We start from the raw sequence: 24,952 nt of genomic DNA, 5'->3' as shown, positions 1-24,952 counted from the left end.
GGCGCCGGCGCGGGGGAGCTCTGACGTCAGCCGCACGAACCATTGGCGGGCGACGGGCCCCCGGGGGACGTCGAAGAAGGCGCGCGGCAAGGGTCGTTTTCGGTTCTCACGCGGCATTTCGGGCGTTTGTGGAGACGAATGTCGAGGAAGAACTAGAGAGCCGTCGGAGCTAGAGGGGTGGAAGGCGCCAACCGGAAGCGGAAGTGTTGGGGTAAACGGCATGGGGAAGCCGAGGAGGTAAGTGGGGCGGAGAGTATTAGGGAGTAAGTTCTCTCGCGCTGCCCATTCCTAGGCCTTTCCCCCCAGGTGAGCTCACAATCTGTCTCATGTACCTGAAGCAAGTGGCTTTGTCCAGGGCTTGAACCTACAGCCTGAGGGTGCTGAGGCTGTAGCTTCAACCACTGCGCCACACGCCACACCTTTGCTTGCTCTTCTTTGAACCTTTTCTAGCGCCCTGGCCTCGGGGGGGTTGTGGGAACGTATCAAAGCGAGTTTCCATTATTTCCTATGGGGGAAACTCGCTTTGATAAACGAGCATTTTGGATTGCGGGCATGCTCCTGGAACGGATTATGCTCGTACTCCAAGGTACCACTGTATTAGAAGAAGAGGAGACTGAGAGGGGATCTGATCGAGACTTTCAAAATACTGAAAGGATTTGACAAAATGGAGCAGGGAAAGCAGTTATTTACAATGTCCAGTGTGACAGGGACAAGAGGACATAGACTGAAGCTGAGGGGGGACATCAGGAAGTTCTGTTTCACGCAGCGAGTGGTGGCACCTGGAATGCTCTCCCAGAGGAAGCAATTGCAGATTTAAGGGTAAAATAGATGCACATCTCCTTAAGAGTGGCATAGAGTGATACGGGTAAGGGTAAATTAGGTACATATCTCTCTTGAGAAGCATACGGTGATATTGAGACTAAAACTATGCCAGGGTAGACCTGGCGGGGCCTCCGCGTGTGCGGATCACCGGACTTGATGGACCTAGGGTTTGATCCGGAAATGGCAATTCTTATGTTCTTATATCTTTCGCGAGATGAGACCAGAATGGAAGGCGATACTCTGGATGAGGTCGCACCGTGGGGAGATACAGGGGCATTCGTGGTCGGCGATTCGCAGTCCCAGTTATGCGTGGTATTTTCTGACTGCGAATGACCGGACAGGAGAGAGCACCTGGCGCGCCGGCGAGTGAAGGAAATTGATCGCTGTATGCTCCGACCGCCTCTTCCTGTACTAAAGTCGGGCTTTGACGCGCAGCTCCTGATTGGTGAGGCCTGACTTTAGTGCAGGAAGAGGCGGTCTGCCCTCTCCTCTCTCCCCCGCTAGAAACCGAATTTGCAGTTTTTCAAGATTCGCAAATATCGGGGGAGTATTATGTAACATTCTCAGTCTTGTTAACCATCCCTTTTTAAAAAAATAATTCCTACAGGGAAAGGTGTTTCTTAAATACGAATTAAAGACAAAATGACACTACCAATGCCAGCTGTGCAGTTTTATCTGCATCCATCATAAAGTGATAGTCAAAACTTGTAGATATTTTAGCCATCATCCCCTTTGTGACTTATTTAAATATATCTGGCACATTAGTATTTGGAGAATCAACCCATTCATTGCCCTTTGAGACAAGGTCTTCTCTGAGTGTTTGCTTTTTTGTTTTAGATTTCTTTAGTCTTTGCACAGAGCTTCAGTGCATCCTATAAACCTGACTTTTGCCAGATTTTTAGAACAGCAGTTCAGTGTTCTCTCACAAAATTCCTGTGTACTCTTTGCTAGTGACAAATATGAGACAATAAAGCCCTAAAATCTCTGTGAAACATTGAAAGAAAATAGATTTTGTGATTCTATTTAGAACTCAGAGGCAAAAAGGCCGGACCAGTGTGCAAGGAGAAGATGTGGATGATGATACCGGTATTCAGGAGGCAATGCCTTCCTCAAAAGAGGTATGTTTAAAAAAATATTTATTTATTTAGATTTATATCTCGTCCTCTCAAAGAGCTCAGAATGGGTTACAGTTTAACCTCACAGTGTTACAATGTAGGATCTACATACAGTGTATTGCAATATATCTTCATATAGGATTACTTACTGATACTGGTGAAGGGTTGAGGGGATGACTAGGCAAAAAGGTAGGATTTTACAGCTATTGCTTGAACTCACTTTTTATAGGCAAATTTTGATTTGTGTATTTTTTCCTGCAGACATCTTCTAAATTCTTCAATGATGCAGTTGATGATTTCCATGAAGAGAAGTTTAAGGTAAGTCCAGATAAGTGGTAATGCAATATTCAGATATAGGAAATGTTTCTGCTTATAGGGGTGTCTGGATTGTTTTTCCATCTTTTAGCACAGAATGGGGGGAAAATTCCCTTATGAATTAGGTTGCATATTTCCTCTCAGGACTTGTGTATGCTATAAATTCTACCAATTCTAAATCTAAAATGGTGCTGCACATATTATAAGTTTCTAACACGGAGATCAATTCTTCACTTAATGATACATCTATCGTAAGCCAAGTCTGCAGAGTACACATGCCAGAACTCATAGAAATACAGAATAAATGTATTTACTTTCATATCTTTTAATTATAGTACAGTGTATCACAAACTGTGTGCCACGAGATGCCAAGGAGGAGGAGAGGCACCAGCACTGGCTGACTGCCACCGGTGCCTTGCTTCCTCCCTGGCATTTCTCCTCCTTTCCACGCCTCTTCTTAGTCGGCACCCCCCACTGGCGGCTCAAGGACCTGTCTGCACATCCGTGGACATCAATGTGATGGCTTCACGCATTCACATGACATCATCACAATGATAACCACACATTTCCGGGTGCCCTCAGGTTTAGTGTGCCGCGGCTCATAAAGTTTGTGAGACACTGCTATAGTATATGCAGATCAGGTAGCGAAAGTCCGTGCTTTTCTCCCATAGGTCCATTGAACATAGAAATTGATTCCTGGCTGCTCCTGCTTTCTGTGTCTTTTATGCAGGATTTGATGGCAAGAGGTGTGGAGTTTGAGAGTGAAGAAGAGAACTTGGAGAGTGAAGTAAGTGAGACTCTGGTATAGATGCTCATTTGTATGAAGATTGTGTTGCTGAGTATAGGCACCTTCCTTGAAGTTGAAAAGCTCTCGATGTGACCTCTTTCTGACTCAATATAGCTTAAATATCATGTAACCCACTCAAGTCAGGAAGGTCCAAAGTCAACACTAATACAGCATATTGACTAATCTATCTTCAGGACAAAGGCCTCAGAGTTTGGAGCTCTACGCAAAGTCGTATCATCGACTAGCACTGTCAGCGCAGTTAAATCAAATATTTTTGCTCCATAGTTCGATCCTTGGCCTAAAAACCTGAACCTGTATATTAATTATTTTTGATTTTATATTTTTTTCTTTTCTATTATTCTTTAGCATTCAGTCAATTAATCAATAAACTTGCGCAGTAGACCACCTCAATGATTTGAAAAATACTAGCAAGTGATTACTTATCTTTATCACTCTTATTTCTCATATGTGCCGTCTAATGAACAGCCGGAACCAAAACTGGCAAGACTATTGTTTCCACAATATCAGAGGCCCTAACTGCATACAGCACTGCCACTGAGCTATCACAGTGGTCTTAGCTGCTCAGTTTTTTAATTGAATGCATATAGAGATCATGATTGCCAAGGACTACATTTGCAAGGTTGATATATCATCTGTCTATGGTGCAAACAAAGTAATTTACATATTACATACTAGTACTCAGCACAGTAAGAGCTCGTACTTAGAATATATGAAAAGCAGATTTGGCCCAGCGGAACAGGCATGTTTTAGGACCTGTTGATGGGTTTGAAAAACCTAGATATTTAGCTAAAGCTGAATACCATCTGTTTAAGCCAGGATGAAGTGTTGGCCCTGGATGTTCCTGATGAAGAGGAAGATGATGAAGAGGAAAATGATGAGGAGGAGGAGAAGCAGAATTCCATGGAGAGTGATCTGGAAGAACGTGTAGATGATGGTTTGTTTTTTATCTTTTTGTTGTGGGGGGGTGAGAAAGAGAACTAAAATGAAAAGTATTGCATTTCAATGTGAAATGGTTTGAAAGATAAATTAGATCTGAGTAATTGTATTTCTGGTCCTTAGGATCTACTCCAAAGCTCATAGAATTCCTTTGATTGTCAGAACTTTTACCACCATGGCTGGTGATTAAAAAAACCTCTTAACATGGCTTCATAAAAGGGGGCATTAATTTTTTTGATCAACATTAAAAAAAATACACTACATTTACACAATTTAATAGGGTTTGGACCCCTTGTACAAGGTACTTGCTAGAGGTTTCCCCCACTTAGCTTAATTGCACCTCTTTGTATCTTAGATTTCTTGAGCACAGTTTGGTTTAAAAAGTGTGATCACATTACAGTTGGAAAAAACGACATTTGTCCTTAACTATACCATCTGTAACATGTATTAAATATTTTTAACAATTGGTACCGTATATAGTCGAATATAAGCTGAGATTTCTGGGCCCAAAAATGGGGGTCTTGGCTTATATTTGGGTCAGCGTCCACCACCCATCCCCCTCCTGGATCTGTTGCAGGTCTCAACTGGGCCTGCCGTAAGACCTGGTGGTCTGGGACAGGAGGGATCCCTGCCGACTCTAAAAACTTTTACTGCCCTCCCGACTCCTCTGTGTACCTTTTGAATTCCCTAGTGGTCTCGCAGTGGGCCGGGACACGAAGAATCCCTCCTGCCTCCTCTCCTGGCCCACCGTGACAATTTTTGCCTCCCCCGCGTATCTTTCAGTTCCCCGGTGGTCCAGTGGTGAACCAAGCAGGAGCGATCTTCCCGTGTTCCTGCTCGACGAAGAGCCACTAGCAGAACGACTGCAGCGAGTTCTCATAGGACTTATATTTGAGCCAACCCTTTTTCCTCTTTTTTTGGGTGGAAACAGGCTACCTCGGTTTATATTCCAGCATATACAGTATTTTACAGCCAGTATTTTACAGCCTCATTGTCACTGTGACATAAAACCTCAAACTATTGTTCCTCTCCACCTATAACCTTTTCCCTTGATGTGAAGAGGCAGCTGGGTAGGAAAAGGTCCCATATAGATTCTAATTTTTGCCAGGGTTTGAAGAGTTCTTTAAAGGAAAAATAAAACTGTGAAATATTGGCAGAACCATTTCTTTATGATATCTTATTGGTTTGGTTTTTTTTAATTTCTTTTTTATTTTTTAGGTCTCCCCAACGAGCTGGCCTGGGGTCAAAAGAAGCGACTCTATTATGACACAGAGTATGACGTCAGCAAAAAAAGTAGGAAATTCAGCTTTTCTAGGGGTTACTCTTGTCATGCATGCGTATGAACGTAATGTTTTGTGTTGATTGGCTGTTCATCTCCATGGAAGAAACAATAAGAATTCATTGGATTAAATTGCAGTAGGGAAGAGTGAGGGGAAGGTTTTGGGTATGAGGATTGGTTGTGTGGGGGGGGGGAATCTGTTTTTTTTAAACTGAAGCTGTTTTTCCAAAATTGTAACCTGTGATAAGAGGACTGCTTTCATTTGCAGAAACATTTTAAACCACAGTACACCTTTAAGTTTAAGACCCTAAGACACTTAAGCATGCCCAAGGCCACTTCCGGGCGAAACCACGTCCTGCCTTGGGCATGCATAAGTGTCCCCATGCATCTCCATAAATGCACTACCTAGAATTCTTTTTAAAAATGTGCTTCCCGATTGTCTGCCAGATGGCGGTAGGACACCTGCCACCGCCTGCAATCGGGATGTGCGTTTCGAGAATCAGGCTCAATATGTACCCCTGAAATAGGCTTTTTAAGCCAAGTGATGGTCTGTTTCGGGTCAAATGAATAAAAAATTTTGTTCAAGTCAATAAATCCTTTTGGGAGGAATCTTCTGCTATTGTGATTTTCATTGCTTTATATATCTCCAGTGGTTGTGCGTTGTTCCACCCTCACTTTTTGGGGGGATTCTTTGTTTTTCATGGGGTCTTGTTTCCTTGTATTTTGTGTGGGGAAACATTTCAAACGGATAAATTTCATGATCCAGTTTGCAAACTGAACTCTTGAATTAATGAAGACCCACTACTGTGCCATGGTGTGGGGGAGGCATATTAAGCATAGGGGAAATATTAACATTTATTGTTCAACTGCGTGTTTAACATTCCTTGCAGAAAGTAAGAGTCAGGAAGAAGTGGATGCCGAAGCACAGGAAGAAGAGGAAGAAGCTCAGAATATTCAGAAACGGCTCCTCGGAAATCTCAGTGAGGAAGACTATGGTTTGGATTTCATACAGGTAAGATTCTGTAAAAATAGGAAAGATGAAGTTTAATTTAATTTAATTATCATATACCGCTAATAACTGTGAAGTTTCTAAGCGATTTACAAAAATGATGCATTAAAGATACAATAAATAAAAACTAAATAAATAAGATAGGTACTTGGAAATTCCCTAACTGTCCCAAAGGCTCACAATCTAACTAAAGTACCTGAAGAAACAGTATGAAAAATAAAATAAAAAGACAGAGGTAGAAATAGAAATGACATATTCCAACAAGTAATGAATAAATAATTTAAAGATAGAATTAAAATAATAATTAAAGTAAACAAAATAGAGATAAAAACAGAAATACACTCCAATAAAGCATCAAGATCTTTGACTTGTAATTATTATGATCATTTAACACCAGATCTTAAATGCCTTTCCGGAATACATCATATCCCTATCCCTCTCCATACTCACCTCCATCTCCATCCCAATTCACTTCAACCTCCATTCCCATTCTATTCTTTAACTGCTGTCAACCCCAGTCCGATGACTATCATCTGGGTCCCGAGTTTCCTCCAAGAACAGGCGACATCTCTGGCAAGGTAATCTCCACCGCTGCCGCACATGATGCGAGATCCTCAGAGGTAGACCCTTCGGAATGGGGGAGGAGTGAAGATGGTGTCGGGTACCCTGCTGGAACGGGCTCCCGAACTGACGTTTGGTCTGAGCGTCGGACTGCAGCTCTCCTCTGTCGGCTCTCCCCTGCTGGAACGGGGGAGGGGTGTAGATGATGCTAGGTGCCCTGCTGGAAAGGGCTCCCGATCTGGCCACTAGTGAAACTGGCAGTTGGTGCCGAGCACCGTCAGCGCTGCTCCTCCTGTAGTTCTCTCCCCTGCTGTAGTTCATTGATGCTTGTTCTTAAAGCAAACTTGTTCCAACATAATGGAAAACAGATGCAGCAGAAATCCAATACTGTATTTGACAAAACATTTCCTGGAAATGTAAGATACATGTAGTTTAAAAAAATAAATAAATTATAATTAATCATCTAGTACTGCTCTCTAAATACTATTGCATTTACCAACAAGCTCATTTAGTAGCACAAAATGTAAAAGGGGATTGTGTTCAAATAATGTTCCATTCATTTCATCAAAATTACTTCGCACCCCTCAACTTGTGACAATGCCTATAATAGCATGTGTTTACAATGCCACGCAGCGTACATTAGCTAATATTATGTTGAAGTGTTGCTTGTTTTTAGCATCTGAATGTGCAGAGCCCATCCTGGGAGCAGGATCAATGAACACTGTTCAGTTCAAGAGCAGTGAAAAGGCCTTTTTAATTCTGAGAGGTAGGACTAGAGCAGTATTGGAAAACCCTGGTTTTTAGCTACCTATTAATGAAAAGTGCTACACATTTAATGGCAGTTACTACCCATCCTGTGTGCACAATGATTGTAAAATGTATCTGCAACAGAGTAAAGGTGCAGTGAGAGAGATCATACTTGCTTTTTCAGGCCTTTACGGAGCAGCAAAGGGAAGAAAAGCAGACGACACAAAAAATCGTGAAAGATCTGAAAAAAATGTCTGAAAAGGAAAAACTGAAGTTGCTGAAAAAAGAATCTCCTGAACTGTTGGAACTTATTCGAGATCTAAGAGTAAAGGTAGGTTTGGTGTAGAGAATGACACGGGGACATTTCTCCCCGTCCCCTTAGGAACTCAATTTCCCTGTCCTGTTCCCACAGGTTTTTTTGCTGCCCCTGTCCCAATTTTGCAAGCTCTGCCTTAACTGCACAAGCCTTGAACACGTATGATTTTAAAGTGTTTGAGACTTGTGCAGATGAGGACGGAGCTTGCAGGAATGGGACAGGGGCAGGGACAGGGAGTAAACTCATGGGACGGGAAAATGAATGCCCATGGGGACGGGAAAAAATTTGTCCCCGTGTCATTCTCTATTTGGGAGAACAATATAGAAAATTGAATAAATAAATAGTGTGAAAAGTCTCGGTCTCTGATAACCAGAGCTGATACTGTGATGTCATAATGCCTCATTCTACCAATAAGAACCAACGTCATCAGTGATGTCATAATGGCTTCATTGTCCTTTACTTTTACTACATTTTGATTTCACGAATGGTGCAGTGTAGAGAATGATACGGGGACAAATTTGTCCCTGCCCCATTCCTGTAAGCTTGTCTTAACCGACCAAGCCTCGAACACTTATGATTTTAAAGTGTCTGAGGCTTGTCTTGTGCAGATGAAGATGGGGAAAAATTTGCCCCCATGTCATTCTCTACTTGGGAGAACAGTATAGAAAATTGAATAAATAAATAGTGTGAAAAGTCTCGGCCTCTGATAACCAGAGTTGATACTGTGATGTCATAATGCCTCATTCCACCAATAAGAACCAACGTCATCAGTGATGTCACAATGGCTTCATTGTCCTTTACTTTTACTACATTTTGATTTGTAGAATGGTGCAGTGTAGAGAATGACACGGGGACAAATTTGTCCCTGTCCCATTCCTATAAGCTCTGTCTTAACCGCACAAGCCTTGAACACTTTTGATTTTAAAGTGTTTGAGGCTTGTGTAGATGTGGACAAGAAAAGAACTCGACAGGACAATGAGTTCCCATGGGGATGGGGAAAAATTTGTCCCCATGCCATTCTCTAGTTTGGTGCAGTGAGGGTTTAGGGGGCATCGTGTATTGTGGGATGACTTCTATGCAACATGACGGGATGGATAGACATTGCTCGAAGAGGCTTGGGCAGGCACGCTGTGTTCAGTGCACAGATGTGAACATGGTGCAGCCTTTTGCAGCAAGTGTGAAGATGGTGTGCTATGGGAGGGAGGATAAACACAGGGTGATTCCCAAGTTTATTGTAAATATGATTGAACGCTTATCAAAATACTAAGCGTTTTACAATAAAATAGGGGTAAGAACAGAATTTAAAACAACCATAATAAACAGACGAAATATACTCAGACAAACAAAACACAAAGTAAATGTAATAAGAACAAGAAGGATAGGGGGGAGAACTACAATAAATTCAGGAAAGAGAACGTATATGGGAAAAAAACAAAAGGACTCGTTAAGTTCCTTTTTTCGCAGTATCATTATTACATAGTTTGTTTTGTTACTTTTTCAATAGTTGACAGAACTTAAAGACCAGCTGGAGCCTTTGATAAAGAGAGTGAAAGAAGGAGACATTCCTCCTGGAAAGGTAGGCTGCCGAAGGAAAATGTCCCTTCAGCATTTGCTTCCAACTACAGAGTGAATGATTTTTCCTCCTTGCTCCATTTGCAAACCAAGGTGTCTGGTCAAGTGTGTCTTAGTAGCATGGCAGGGGATGTCTGGGTAGTGACGGAGTGTGCAAGTTGTGTATGTGTTTATTTCTCCTCGCTTATCTCCCCCTATGCTTCTCCCCGTGATCTCCGCTCATCGGGCAAGCCCCTCTTATCTGTACCCTTCTTTTCCACTGCCAACTGCAGACTCTGTCCCTTCTTTCTTGCGGCACCGTATGCCTGGAACAGGCTTCCTGAATCAATACATTGTGCTTTGTCCCTGGCAGGGTTCAAATCCAAGCTAAAGGCCCGCTTTTTTTGAAACTGTTTTCAACTCTTAACTCCCACTCACTGCTGTCAGATACCTAGACCCACTATAATCTCCCCAACCCTGAAATGTCCTGTCTAAATTAGATTGTAAGCTCTTCTGTTAGAATGTACAGCTCTGCGTACGCCTTTCAGCGCTATAGAAATAATAAATAGTAGTAGTAATGAATCAGTGGAACTATCTGTTTCCAGAAGGAGAGTTTAGCTGTTTCTGTTGAGATTTGAGGATGTGGGTGGTGTGGTAGACTCCTTGCTGCACCCTCCACCTGTCTTTGTTGTGGATGTGATTGTAGACAATACGATGAAACCTTCTGCCCAGTGTGTAGTGGTGGCCAAAAAAACCCCCCAAATACTAGGAATTATTAGGAAAAGGATGGTAAATAAGACTAAGAATATTATAATGTCTCTATCGCGCCATGGTGCAACCTCACCTTGAGTATTGCATTGAAATCTGGCTGCCTTATCTCCAAAAAAGATATAGTGGAACTAGAAAAGGTTCAGAGAAGAGCAACCACAATGATAAAGAGGATGGAACTCCTCTCCTATTTTATTTTAAAAATTTATATACCATTTAAATCTAAATGGTTTACATATCGTTATATACATAATTCAATAAAACAAATAAAATCAAACAAACATATAATGAAAGACTAAAGGTTAGGGCTCTTCTACTTGGAAAAGAGATGGCTGAGGGGAGATAGGATTGAAGTCTGCAAAACCCTGAGTGGAGTAGAACGGTACAAGTGGATCAATTTTTCACTCCGTCCAAAATTACAAAGAATAGGGGGGACACATGATGAGGAATTTTTTTTTCACTTAGAGAATAGTTAAGCTCTGGAACGCATTGCCAGAAGTTGTGGTAAGAGCGGATAGCGTAGTTGGTTTTTTAGAAAGGTTTGGACAAGTTCCTGGAGGAAAATTCCATAGTCTGTTATTGAGAAAGTCATGGGGGAAGCCACTGCTTGCCCTGTATTGGTAGCATGGAATATTGCTATACCTTGGATTTTGACTAGGTACTAGTGACCTGGATTGGACACTGTGAGAATGGGCTACTGGGCTTGATGACCACTGGTCTGACCCAGTAAGTCTATTCTTATGTTTTTTGATGGGAGGAGGAGGAGGAGGGGGTGAAGTTCCATTATATGAAAGCCTAGGAGGTAGTTTGGGGAGGGAGTTGGCTTGACTGTGAATGGGACTTGAGGACTCGGAGGCTGTGCACAAGGTTCTCTGGGCTGATAGTGTAAACTGGAGTTGATGTTTAGAAATGGCTACCTGGTTACAGATATCCGTGTCTTAACTAGATATTTAGTGAGATATCCAGATATCTTAGCACCACTGAATAAGGTAGCTTAGAGATATCCAGATATCTTAGGCCTACTCTATCTGAGGCAGAGAGATCTAGATAAGTTAACCAGGTACGAACCACTATGTGGCTAACCTTTTGGTATGCCCCCCAGACCACTTGCTGGGCCAGAATTGTATGAATAAAGGACTTTTCTAGGTTTCAAATATCAGCTGCTATTCATAAGAACATAAGCAGTGCCTCTGCTGAGTCAGACCAGGGATCCATCATGCCCAGCAGTCCACTCACGCGGCGGTCCATCAGGTCCAGGACCTGTATAGTAACCCTCTATCTATACCCTTCTATCCCCTTTTCCTTCAGGAAATTGTCCAATCCCTTCTTGAACTCCAATACTGTACCCTGTCCTATCACGCCATCTGGAAGCGCATTCCAGGTGTCCACCACCCGTTGGGTGAAGAAGAACTTCCTAAAATTGGTTCTGAATTTGTCCCCTTTTAATTTATTCTTGGCCTTCTTCCATTTAGGAATGTAGTGGTATAGCCATGCAAATGATAACCTGAAACTGAAAAAACTATGATCATCTGAATTTCCCTTTCTGGTGGGCTAATCTGTGCTCCAGGTATGAATTCGAGAAAATGAATGCAGAAAGTCTGGGGCACAGTATTCTTTTTAAATTGGTTTGGGGTTCATTGGCATCCTATGCTACTTCTCTATAGTAAGTCTCTGATTATAAGTCAGGTTTTGTTTACTTTCATAGACATCCAAAATTAGGGGGGAGGGATATTTCTGTCCTAATTTGACCCTAGAGAAGTTACACTTGGGGTGGGAGGAAGGGTGGGAAGATATTATTAATATGAAGAGGGTAAGGTTACTGGGCAAATAAATGTCGCTATGTTTTATTGTATAATCATTGAGGGGGGTAAGAGAAAATGAGTGGTTATATATATAACTAGTGTTTAAGCCCGTTACATTAACGGGTGCTAGAATATATGGCTGTCTGTCTTTCTTTCTTTATGTCTCTCTCCCTGCTCCTGTTTCTTTCTTCCTTTCTTTCTGTCTTTCTCCCTCCTGTAATTTTTTTCTCTCTCTCCCTGGCACCCTTTGCCTGTCTGTCTTTATTTCTGTGTCTCTCTGGTCCCCTGTCTGTCTTTATTTCTGTCTGTCTCTCTCCCTAGCCTCCTTTGTCTGTCTGTATTTCTTTCTGTGTCTCCCCCCCCCACTTTCCTTTGCAGAAGCAGCAGTGCTATTTCCCTTCCCCTCCAGATCCCTGTGAAGTAGTAGCAGCATTTCCCCCCACCCACCCCCCATTCCCTTCTCTCCCCCCCACTTTCCTTTGCAGAAGCAGCAGTGCTATTTCCCTTCCCCTCCAGATCCCTGTGAAGTAGTAGCAGCATTTCCCCCCACCCACCCACCCATTCCCTTCTCTCCCACCCCCACTTTCCTTTGCAGAAGCAGCAGCGGTATTTCTCTTTCCCTCCAGGTCCTTGCTGAAGCAGTAGCAGCATTTTCCCCCACCCCCCATTCCCTTCTCTCCCCCCCCCACTTTATTTTGCAGAAGCAGCTGTGATATTTCCCTTCCCCTCCAGATCTCTGAGAAGTAGTAGCAGCATTTTCCCCCACCCACCCCCCATTCCCTTCTCTCCCCTACCACTACTTTCCTTTGCAGAAGCAGCAGCGGTTTTCCCTTCCCCTCCAGGTCCCTGCTGAGTAGTAGAAACATTTTCCCCCACCCCCCATTCCCTTCTTACCTTGAGCTGCCCTGCTCCGTTCGGCCCCTCCCCCTTCCCTTCCCGTGTGCTGGCCTGCTGCGGCTGAAGGTTTTTTTCGGCGACTCCTCCTGTTAAAACTCCCCCCCCCCTCCCGCAACCGCTCCTGTTCAAAGCGGCCTGCTGAGGTTCGCGGCCGCTGTAACGAACCTCGCAGGCCGCTCTCCAACTCGGTAGCATGTTCCCTCTGACGCGATTGCGTCAGAGGGAACGTGCTACCATGTGGAGAGCGGCCTGCGAGGTTCGTTACAGCGGCCGCGAACCTCAGCAGGCCGCTTTGAACAGGAGCGGTAGCAGCTGTTGCAGGAGGATTGGGGGGGGGGAATTCGTGAGCGGCGGCAGGACCATGAGGCGGGATTGAGTTTTTCGGCTTCCCCTATCTGGGGAAACCGCCGTGCCGAACTGAGCTGCGCGTGGGGCCGTAGTAAGCGCGGGGCATGCTGCAGTCTTGGCGGCCACGGACATACGGATCACGGAAGCACGCCGATAAGACTGCGCATGCGCCGCCTACGGTTTTATTATATAGATTGTAAGCGGATGTGCTTAAATTGATGTTTTATGTGTTATATATTCATGTATTTTACTTTTGAGGTATGGAAAATCAAAGAATTATATAAAAAAAAAGGAATGTAGTAAATCTTGTCATAATCTTTTGATATCTGTTAACATGTTGCATAGTTATAAGGTTATCGGGCTTTTTTTTAATGCATTCTGTTTTTTTTATCACTTTTGTAGGGAAGTAACTATCTTCAAATAAAATATCAACTTTATTTAAAGTAAGTATTGTGAGCTATGAATGGAGTTCATTGTCTATTCCATTGCTAAATATGAAGTGCCTCTTATGTCTTTCTTTTTTTTTTTTTTTAATATTCTTTATTCATTTTTTCATCTAACAAGTGCAACAGAAATTAACAGTTAAACTTATTCAATATCACTTGAATATCTATTCTTAGTAATTTCACAATTAAAAATAAAATAAATCCCTCCTTCCCAACCCTATTCTTACACATGTGATTATATATATATATATATTGTTCTTTATTAATCCAACCCATCAATCTATAATTGAACTTCCTGCCACCCCCCCCCCCCCACCCCTGTACAATTATATTAGCTGGGGAAAAATTATTATATGTCTTTATGTCTTTCTTTATCTTACAGTTACTGCACAAATATTAGTTATTACTTGGCTCTGAAAGCAAAGCGAATTCCAGTTCATGGACATCCCATCATCGAAAGACTTGTTACCTACCGAAACGTGAGTAATTGTTGCCTATCGTTTCTACTGGAGTACTGACAGATATGAGAGGGCTGTGCTTTTATAGTTCAGCCAAAACATGTCACAATAACAGTTCTTCTTCTCATCATATTATTGCTTTGTGTAATGTGTTGTATCAGTCAGTTGAGGGTGGGTGGAAAGGGGTTTTCTGTACTGTTGGGGGGTTGTTCTTTTGCTGTTGGCATTCTGCCTGTGTTTTGTTTTTGATTTGGCTGAATAAAGGTGAATTTCAACAAAAAAAGAACATTTCAGGTGCAGAGATAGTAGCACTTGTCTATAGAGAGGACTTAGATTCAAGGCCATGGATATCGTATGATCCACTATTCTGCCAGTGCAACCTCAGCCTTGCTCTGAAGGAATTGCTGCTAAGAATGAGTGGATCATTTTGGTTTCTAGGCCCCCTTCAGCCTTTGCCCTCTGTAGGAACTGCCATCAAAGTGTGTCAGTTGGTGATACTTTGGCAATTGAAGTGAGACTACCTAGTTTCTAGAAATAGAACCGAGACACAGATGTGCAATTAGGTGTTAATATTTAAGTAGAAAATGTGTTGTAATATTATTAAAACTCAATGTAAAATGTATTGCAAACAAAAAGAAATGGAGCAGAGACCTCCATGCTCATTGCAGATGTATCACTGAACAGCTTTCAGATGGAAATAATTTTTGCCACTGCTTACCTGCTAAGTTTGAGAAATGTTTCTCTATCCAGTCCACAGAGCTGTCTGAGTTTTCTTTAGCTTTCCTTGTGATTTAATGTTTTGTAGTTTTTAGGGCACCTTTTTGATAGCCTGCACCTTTGTACTTAATAGTTAATAAATGATTTGCAAATTGTGGATCAGAGATTATCATCGGAACTGCGTCTACTCCTACTTGAAGGCAGTAATGAAAATGAATCAAGAAGGAAGAAGTGCCTTGCAGTTTCCAAAAGCCCCATTTCCCAGCTTAGAAATAACTCTGAAACTCTTCAAAAGGTAGGAGAAACAGGATTTTCCATTTGTTCTGAATACTAGCAATGCCTGAAATTCACTTCCTTTGCCCCAACGTTTGTCTATAGCATACAGGGAAGCTTTTCCTTTCTCTAATGTCGTCTTAACTGGGAGGGCTTTATGTAGGGGTCTGTTAGATGGCTGGAGATATTTGAGACAGGGGGGGACCAGCGGACCTCGTCCGCTATATGCGAGGTTCCGTTATAAGCGAGTCTGGTATAACGGGATTATACTGTAATGTAAATGCTATAAGTTTATATTTTGTATGGGCTCTGTACAGACTTCAGAATGGTTAAAAATTCCTGAATGCTGATGGCAAGTTCAGTTGAATTTGTTTACCGATCCTTCTCCTACTGAGAAGAGTACATCAGTCCCAGATTTCTCATTAATGAAATAATGGATTGGGGCTTGGGTACTGCCTTTTTCTACTTATACAACCACACTCAAAGTGGTTTACCTACAGGTACTTCAAGCATTTTCTCTATCTGTCCCAGTGGACTCACAATCTGTCTAATGTACCTGGGGCAATGGAGGATTAAGTGACTTGTCCAGGGTCACAGGGATCAGCCCAGGGTTTGAACCCACAACCTTAGGGTGCTGAGGCTGTAGCTTTAACCACTGCGCCACTCTCTCCTCCATTAAAAGGGAGCCTTATCAATGTGGGCTACCATTAACATGGTTTATTTTACCAGGATCTCATTGTGGTAAAATAACCCATCTTAATGGAAGCTCTCTTTGATAACGTCCCTCCTAAATTTATTAGGATTTTTTTTTTTTTTTTTGTGGGGGGGGGGTCAGCACATGAGCATTGTCAGGTGCTTTACAACAGAAGAAAAATGAGGTTATCAACCCATCTACCTGCTGCTTTCAGAGACTCAGTTCTGCCGTTATGGATATGGAGCCGGCAGAGGATTCAGATGTAGATGAGAAGGATGCCTTGAAATATTACCATCAGATGGAAGAAATGCTAAAACAGAAGAGGAAGAAAAGAGTGGAGCCAAGGTAAGAGTGTGCAGCGGCACCGTGTGCTTTCCATTGGGAGGCTAACATAAGGTTTATGGGGACAGACTTAAAGATCGCAATCTATACTTTGGAGGGGAGATATAATAGAGATGTTTAAATGCCTATGTGATATAAATATGCATGAGTCGAGTTTCTCATTTGAAAAGAAGCTCTGCAATGAGAGGGCATAGGATGAAATTAAGAAGTGAGAGGCTCCAGAGTAATCTAAGGAAATAACTTTTTTACAGAAAGGGTAGTGGATGCATGGAATAGTCTCCCAGTAGAGGTGGTGGAGACAGAGACTGTCTAGATTCAAGAAAACCTGGGATAGTCTAATGGGATCTCTCAGAGAGAGGAAGAGATAATGGTTACTGCGGATGGGCAGACTGGATGGGCCATTTGGCTTTTATCAGCCATCATGTTTCTATGTTTCTAAGTCCTAGGCAGAATGCACTTGGGGCCAGATTCTAGAACTGGCATCTTTGCGGCAACCACCTAAAAAAATCTGCCAATCGCGTGTTAATCACACAGTGGCACCGTTCCTAGAAAGGTAGGCACTAGAAATGTATGCTAACGTTCTAAATGCCTACCTTTCACGTGAATCTCGTCTAATGCCACTTCCGGTGTTAAGTGACGCCTACAGTGTTGTTAGGTATCGTAAAGCACCTCCATAGACACCTTAAAGGCGCTGTTTTTCTAGGCGCCAGGCACCTACATTTTTATTTTAAAATTTTAAAACTGTTTTAATTGGCCAAACTCATCATTGATGTCACAATGGCTTCATTGCCCTATACATCTAGCAGTGATTTTGATTTCTAGAAATATTTCTTTTTTTTCTTTCAATTATTACTATTAAGACGTGCTATTTTGCTGTTAACCCCAGTTGTTAGTAACTAGGACTCATTGCATAAAATCAGACCTGTGCTAAAACAGCAGGAGTTAGGGGAGCCCACATTGAAAACTTCCCCCCTTAGCGTGAAGAGTTTCAATCTCTGGAACCACAGCTCAGATTGTGATGTCATAATGCCTCATCCCACCAATAATTAAGGGCTCCTTTTACAAAGCCGCGCTAGGGCCTTATCGTGTGGAATAGCGTGCTAGCCGCTACCGCCTCCTTTTGAGCAGGCGATAGATTTCCAGTTAGCGTGACTTTGTAAAAGGACCCCTAAGAGCCAGCCTCATAGGTGATGTCACAATGGCTTGATTGTCCTATACTGGGCTCACTTATTACATATAACACTGATTTTTAATTGAGGGGTAAATTATCAGTGTGGGCTTCCATTAACCGGAGTTAGCAATAAAATAATATATCTTATTAGTAACTAGGGCTCTGTATAAACTGGGCCCAGTGTTACAATAGCCCATATTAACCCCACATTGATAACTTCCCCCTTAGTGAGAAGAGTTTCAGTCTCTGGTAACCAGAGCTGAGATTGTGATGTCATAATTCACCAACAAGAGCCAGCCTCACAAGTGATGTCACAATGACTTGATTGCCCTATATTTGGCTCACTTTTATGTGATTTCCATTTCTAGACACATTTCTTTTTTCTTTAAGGGGGGATTTTATCAAGGTAGGCTACTGTTAACGGGTTAACGTAAAATAACGTATCTTATTAGTAACTAGGACTCGTTGTATAAAATGGGCCCTGTGCTAAAATAGCCCATATTAAGTGACCTCACATTGATAACTTTCCTCCTAAATAATGTTTATCAAAGGCTGACCCAATATGCAATAGCATTAAAGCTGATGACGTTTTCAGCATTCTGAAAAGTCTCCCCTCAGGTTATATGAAAGCAGTAGGCTGTAACCTGGATCATCTAAAAATCCCACTGCCTCTGGCTATTGACAACATGATTCTGAGGCACTTCCCCACCTGTCAATAGGAACATAGTAAAGGATGGCAGATAAATGTCCTGCACAGTCCATTCGGTCAGCCCAAAACTCATATTGTTATCAAGGCAATGTTGAACCAACATTTTACTTGCTGGGTTCCATTATAAGATATGCAAGACCTGTACGCAGACAATAGGAATGCGATAGAAGATATATTGGAAATACAGCTGTGCACCCTATATTTTAGTGTAAAGTTGTTTTTTAGGGAAGACAAACTATATTTAGAGGTCTATATCGCTGGATCTTCAGAAGTGCATCAAACAGGTCATTTACCACATTTGAAAAATTGCACTAGAATAGTCATTGTTCTCTTAACTCCATATATTTTAAAATATCTGTTATTTTTGAAAATTGTCGGCTGAGGCCCTTAGGCTTTTTCAAGGCTGTCCCCTTTTGTTCTGATGTCCCGCTGTCCTAACATCCAGCTTTCTAGTTAAGATAGGCATACTAGCTCCTGATCCACCCTTGCCATTTTCAGGGCTCAGTTTTATTATTCCTTTAAGAGAAAGTTAAAAGCTTGTTTTACTCCAAAGCATTTGGCTAATTGTTCAGTGTTGGTCCTTGAGGGCTGTAATCCAGTCATTTGGGAAATCCTGAAAACCTGACCTGACGAGGGCTGAGGTTGGATATCCCTGGGCTAGATGAATGTAATGGTTATTGGGAGAGGAGAGGATTGGGAGGGGTTGTCTTCAGGTTTTTTTTAAATATAATTTTTATTGATAGTTTTTCATTTCAATAAATATACCATAGAAATATGATGGCAGATAAAGGCCAAAAGGCCCATCTAGTCTGCCCATCTACAATAACCATTATCTCTTCCTCTCTCTAAGAGATCCTACGTGCCTATCCCAGGCCCTCTTGAATTCAGACAGTCTCTGTCTCCATCACCTCTTCTGGGAGACTGTTCCACGCATCTACCACCCTTTCTGTAAAAAAAGTATTTCCTTAGATTACTCCTGAGCCTATCGCCTCTTAACTTCATCCTATGCCCTCTCATTGCAGTTTCCTTTCAAACGAAAGAGACTCGCCTCATGTACATTTACATCATGTAGATATTTAAACATCTATCATATCTCCCCTCTCCCACCTTTCCTCCAAAGTATACAGATTAAGATCTTTAAGTTTGTCCCCATACATCCCTAATATACAATCCCATCTAATTAACATGAAAATCAAGAGACCACCCACATTGTTCCTTCACGGTGGTCCAAATATACATAACAAACAGTAGAAACCCCCCCAACCCACAAGGAGCTCCATTATCATAGACCATGTGTCTTGATACAATCTCCATTTTTTTAGGTGAGCCCCTCCTAGCATCCAAATACTTCATTTTCAACTTGTAAAAATCTCATTTCTTCACAACGGGGCCTCCAACCTCCTCCATCCTGAAAGTATACATTTTGTAGCTAACAAAAAGGCTTTTTGAAGCAAAGCAATATCCCCTTTACAGCGCCCCAAAGCCCGTACATTAAAAAATAATTGTATGTCCACCTGGAAGGGGATGTGTTTAGGTAACACATTCTGCAGGTGATTTGTAACCAAAGTCCAAAATACTTGTATCTGTTCACAGGTCCAAAATATGTGGACCAATCATCGAGGATATTCAGCATGGCATGCTATTGGGGACTGAAAAGCACAAGATGGAGAAACTTAGGCCCAAAATAAAAACTTATATTGTTTCTCCTGAACAAGTCAATTTTCTAATATTTTTCATCAAGAAACGTAAACTGTCCCTGTCTATCTGTTCTGTTACTGCAAGTTCACTGTCCCAAAAGCCTGCCAAGGCATCATGATCCCAGGGCAAGCTGAAACAGCCCAAGCTGACCTGGTAAAAAAACAAACTAGCCTTAGTTTGTCTGGACAGAACAAAAGTCTCTTGTATCATATCAACCATATCGTCATTTATGAATTTTAATGTTTTCTCTCCCTTTTTTTCAGCATGGAAGAAGAACCTGCAATAGAAGAGAATGATTTAAGTGCAAAGAGAGCTATAACATACCAGGTATTGGTTTCAGCCTCAAGGAGTACAAAACCACATTGTTTATTCATGTCAGGCCCAGAGAGTGCAAAAATATTTTTGTTTCCTTTTGGGGCTTGCTTATTTGAGTTGGTGTATCCAAGCCTGTGGATGTTAAATGGAAGTAAATAATAATAATAATTTATTGTTTATATACCGCCAAAGCCAAAGTAGTTTGAGGCGGTTTACAATAAAGAAGAGCTGGACATTCAGTGAAAAAAACAATTAAGTCTTTAAGATTCTCAAAATTTTAACGCCGTTTTCCATCAGTTTAGCCTGCACACATTTTAGTGGCGGATTATCAAATCAGATCATCTCTGGCTTTAGCGAGGTTTCTAGCAGTCTCTGACAATGGCATGCAAATGTGCTCTTTAACATTGAAATGAGCCCTCCGGTGGATTCTTCAAAATCGCTGAGGCATGTCCAGCATTTCACCATCATCCTTCTAAAGGCTTAAGACTCTGGTCCAGCCTTGTAGTAAAGGGATTATCAAATTCTCATGAGGACTGTTCCTAGACATTGTTCATGGTACAGTATGCTATTACCCTTTGTAAAGAGATAATTGCAAGAGAAAGCGAGATTTATTGCATTGTATAATTAAAATTAGTGTGATTTTTATATATATATATATATATATATATATATATATATATATATACACACACACACACCTTTTTGATCTAGCTTTCAATCCTTAACCCTACTCTGCCCTCCAGCCCAGCCCGCTGATTAAACGTTCTCCTTAACTGTATCCATGACATCCTGTTTGTCTGTCTTGCCTGTTCAGATTGTAAGCTCTTTCGAGCAGGGACTGTTTTCTTACTCTTTGTGACTGTACAGCGCTGCGTGCGTCTGGTAGCGAAATAATTAATAGCAGTAGTAGTAGTAATAAATGCTCTGAAGCTTATAGGAATTGTATGAGCATCAGAGCATTTAGCACTCTGGGCCACATTAGAAACCTCTACCATGGGTTAATAAAAGAGGGGGATACTTTCCTTTCCTCAAGGCTGCTGCTTAATAAACCCCCAAATCCACCTCTCTAAAACTCTCTCTGCCCTTCAAGTATGACCTTTGAGGACTCATACTGTACATGCTATGGAAATTTAAAATCTTGGCTTTCCAGATCTTAAATTGAGTCAGTATTCTTGCAGCTGAGATATCAGCAGGCTGTTTCAGCTCGAGTACATCCAGAGCCTTTACTAGTGCTCCATTGTCCCATGTGATGGGAACTGCTAGAGAACTTCAGGGATCTCCACCATGTGGTATAGCAGTGTTATCTGTACAGTAGATTGTCAGCCCCCAAATCCCAGAAGTAATGGTGTGTTTGTGTTCTACAGATTGCTAAAAATAAAGGCCTTACACCCAAGAGGAAGAAAATTGATCGTAACCCAAGAGTTAAACACCGTGAGAAGTTCAGGCGTGCTAAGATTCGGAGAAAGGGCCAGGTATGTGATTATATATAGGAGCATTCTGCTGATTTAAATGTACAAACTAGTTGCATGATTGTCTTGGATTTATTTCTCCTGCTTTTGTATCCTAGATTTATATGGCTTTATCATATTACCTAATTTATTGTGAATGTCTTGCTGTAACCCGCTCTGGGTTTTCTTTTTTTTTTTTTTTTTGGGGGGGGGGAGAGGGGATGGGCTTAAAAACCAAATAAATAGTACGTATATACTCAAATATAAGACAGGATCTTAATATTCAAGTGTCTGCACCCAATGTCCCCTGGCAGGGTCTGCAGGAATGATCTTTCTGCATTCCTGCCCCATACCGCTGCCTCCGATCTCACGGTGCACACCACAGGACCGAGCTATTCGTGTTCCCTGCTCGGCCCCGCACTGCTCTCTGATTGGCTTCCACCAGTTCTCACGGGTGGGCAGACAGCCAGGGGAGGGGGGGTTAAAAAAATTGTTATGTGGCCGGAATGGGAGACGAGAGGGGATCGCTTCTGTCCCGGCCTACCAGAAGCCTGCATGAAGTCTGGGAGGGGGTCGAATATAGGACAAAACCCCCATTTTTGAGTCATTTCTTTTTTTTTTTTTTGCCCCAGAATCTCATCCTATATTCGAGTATAAATGGTACTTTATTGCAACTGGCAGATGTTCTTTTGGAAGTTGAAAAATTCTTCCTCTCTCGTTTTTGTTGGACATGGCCATTGTCTGCTCCTGTGGGGCTTTCATCTCATTCAGAACTAGGGCTGGGATATGACACATTAAACTATCAAATTATGTCCTATTTGGAAACTACCTCTGCACTCGTACAGACCCACTCACTCAAACAATAGCCAAAAACAACACACACAGCAAGGAAAAAGCCTCAGTTCATCTTCATATAGCAAAAAACTCCACTTAAAGGCCACAAACACATAAGGTCCAAAATGTATCAGTCCAATCAGCAGTGAGAAACACAATAGTAGCCCTTGTAGGAACCACCTCAAAAACTTCAGCAGGCCAAATTTCAAAAGGTGTAAGTACAGAAAGCAGCACATATAATAGTCTCAAACACTGTCAATGGCAAGCAGGGAAAACAAAATCACTTAGCTGCAGATGGTATCCAGGCTGTCTTCCACGCACCCAAAAAGTGCAACCCTGCCCGTCCCCGGAGCCACTCCTTCCCAACGGGGAAACCTCCGTTTCGCTGAGCTGCTTCAGGGGAACAATTCCAACCTACTCCACCAGCAACCGTAGAGGCTTTCCAAGTGCTACAACTGCTCACATCCAAACATGTAGAAGCTGAGGCGTGGGATTACCCAACAGCTAACATCTTTAAAAAGAAGACTCTTCTCCCTTTTCTCAGTCAGACCAATCCAGACACCGCATGAGCCAACAAACGCTACCCACTCAATCTGGGCATTCAGCCCAGCTGGGTGAACGATCTGTAGATTGTAGATCCACCTCTGTTCCCTCTGATGTAGTTGACGTCTCCAGTCACATCTCACTGAACAGGGAAGGTGATCAATTATCACACAGCGCAGCGAACTGAAAGCATGTTGGGCTTCAAGGCAGTGCACCACAAGGGGTTCCTCCACTCTCCTGGTGTGTATACATGACTTATTCTCCAGTAGTCTAACTTTCAATTTCTGTGAGGTCTGTCCCACGTTTAACAAAGGACAGGGGCATATCATGATGTAAATAACCCCCTCTGTAATCTGTACCTTTGTTTTAAAACTGGATGCACAAATTCAGTAATGTTTAGCATCAGGGAGCACACAGAGCATCCACCACAACTGTGGTGTCCACACTCCCCACTCTGAACACCCTCCACGCCCACACACTAGAGCTCAAGATGTCACATAGATATCTGTTCCTCCCGTAAGCAAAAAGGATCCTCATCTGAAAACAGGGATGAACCCGTAGGAGCTCACTTATATGTTTATATAAATGATCTATTTCTCAAAAATTCAAAGAAATTAAGAACACTTGGATTTTTATATATAAACTCTCAAATAAGCCGTCTGTGTGCAGTGAGGAGTGCTTGGTCCAGACCATGGGGTTGTTTATTTTGTATGAAAATGTCATTGATAAAGCAATCTGTGCCATCACTTAACTTCTCTGCTTCACCTTGATGTTGAATTTCTTCAGGAGCCCAGGGCAGCCTTAATCCCATAGTACCTCCAGTATGTCATTTCTATAACTAGCCTTTCTTTCTACCATTCATGCCATCTGACTTACCAGTAATTGTAGAAATAAGAGAATGGTCTTTGATGTTTTTCTGGTACTTACTTTAGGTTCGTGAAGTACGGAAAGAAGAGAGCAGATATGCTGGTGAACTCTCAGGGATCCGGGCTGGACTTAAGAAAAGCATCAAGCTCAAATGATATCAGATGGATGTGCAACTGCTTCCGTGACTTTATCATCTATGTTTTCAGTTTTGTTAACTTTAGTACTATACAGCTTTCTCTTGTTGCTGTGAGAAAGACTTTCTGTAAAAGTATAAGACAGGAAGTATAAAAGGATCCAGCCTGATCTTTCATTAAATATATTGGTTAATTTTAGTAGGACTGATATTGGAGCAGACCATGTGGAAGGATTGAATATAGACTCTTAAACTCTGTATCAATCATGTTTAGAAGAATGATACTGTGAGAATACCTTATCTTTATCCTACTGTTTGGTTTAAACTGCTTGCTCAGCAGTCAATATGAACAGACTAAAGCAGGAATACAGAAATAGCTGAGGGAGTGGTTTAGAAGGAAAATGCTTGATTATGTTATAAATAAAACTTTAACAAAAAAATCCTAAGCAAACTACTTTTTTAAATTTACAGCTGAAATAAAAGGATGAAGGAGGTTGGATTTTCAGTAGCTCAAGGTGTTATTCGCAGTAGGTAGGTTCCTGGCCCTGGGAGGGGGGGCTCGCAGGCTAAGTTGGTACCTGAGACAAGGGAGGTTTAAGGGACTTGTGTAAGAGCATAATGAGCAGTGGTAGGATTCGAACACCGGCTTCCCTGGTTCTCAGTTAACAGGCTACTCCTCCAGTGTCATTCAGTTCCTATTAGAGAATGACATGGGGGAAAAAATCTGTCCCCGTTGTCCCCGCAGCATCTACTCTTCCCTCTCGCCACCCCGAGAATCTCCCTCCTTCCACTTTACCTTCGCGGCACATTAGTAAAGAAACTTACTGAAGGCGGAGACTGCCTGCCTGTGCCTGCAGTCACCTGTGTGTGGGCGGAAGCTTCTCCTCCGACGCAACCAGAAGTCCCCTTAACTGCGGGGACAAGGCCATTCACAGCTCCATGTGGCAGTGGATGGCTTTGTGCCCACAGTGAGCACCCCCCTCTCCCCCTCATTTCGGCAGGTTAGCCGTGGGTAACTGCCACCGTTGCA

The 24,952-nt window shown here is 42.2% G+C and overlaps 1 protein-coding gene across 3 annotated transcripts; it reads left to right on the top strand.

The window, feature by feature from the left end:
- The first annotated feature begins 80 nt into the window (after positions 1-80).
- On the top strand, positions 81-24,362 carry UTP3 (UTP3 small subunit processome component). Of its 3 annotated transcripts, none has more exons than XM_033921810.1 (16): positions 81-237; positions 1,850-1,940; positions 2,199-2,255; positions 2,983-3,039; positions 3,877-3,994; positions 5,215-5,289; positions 6,166-6,287; positions 7,777-7,923; positions 9,413-9,484; positions 13,677-13,717; positions 14,103-14,199; positions 15,059-15,190; positions 16,077-16,207; positions 20,046-20,109; positions 21,462-21,569; positions 23,855-24,362. In XM_033921810.1, exons 1-16 carry the CDS (start codon positions 221-223, stop codon positions 23,942-23,944), a joined length of 1,419 nt encoding a protein of 472 aa, XP_033777701.1. In that variant the 5' UTR covers positions 81-220; the 3' UTR covers positions 23,945-24,362. The 3 variants fall into 3 exon arrangements, with proteins under 3 accessions (XP_033777701.1, XP_033777700.1, XP_033777702.1); XM_033921809.1 differs by having other exon boundaries at positions 83-237; positions 15,029-15,190; XM_033921811.1 differs by lacking the exon at positions 81-237 and adding an exon at positions 260-306 and having other exon boundaries at positions 15,029-15,190.
- Positions 24,363-24,952: the final 590 nt, after the last annotated feature.

This window comes from Geotrypetes seraphini, chromosome 15, assembly GCF_902459505.1.
Source record: "Geotrypetes seraphini chromosome 15, aGeoSer1.1, whole genome shotgun sequence".
In the NCBI taxonomy this organism is placed as follows: domain Eukaryota; kingdom Metazoa; phylum Chordata; class Amphibia; order Gymnophiona; family Dermophiidae; genus Geotrypetes; species Geotrypetes seraphini.
The sequence above is the reverse complement of the archived record's forward strand: the minus strand, read 5'-3'. Positions and strand labels throughout refer to the sequence as shown.

Bases quoted from the DNA above. Each gene is read 5' to 3' on its own strand.
- UTP3 (XM_033921809.1), top strand. The intron at 2,256-2,982 runs GTAAGTCCAGAT...TCTTTTATGCAG, and splicing joins TCCATGAAGAGAAGTTTAAG to GATTTGATGGCAAGAGGTGT. The intron at 5,290-6,165 runs GTAGGAAATTCA...CATTCCTTGCAG, and splicing joins GTATGACGTCAGCAAAAAAA to AAAGTAAGAGTCAGGAAGAA.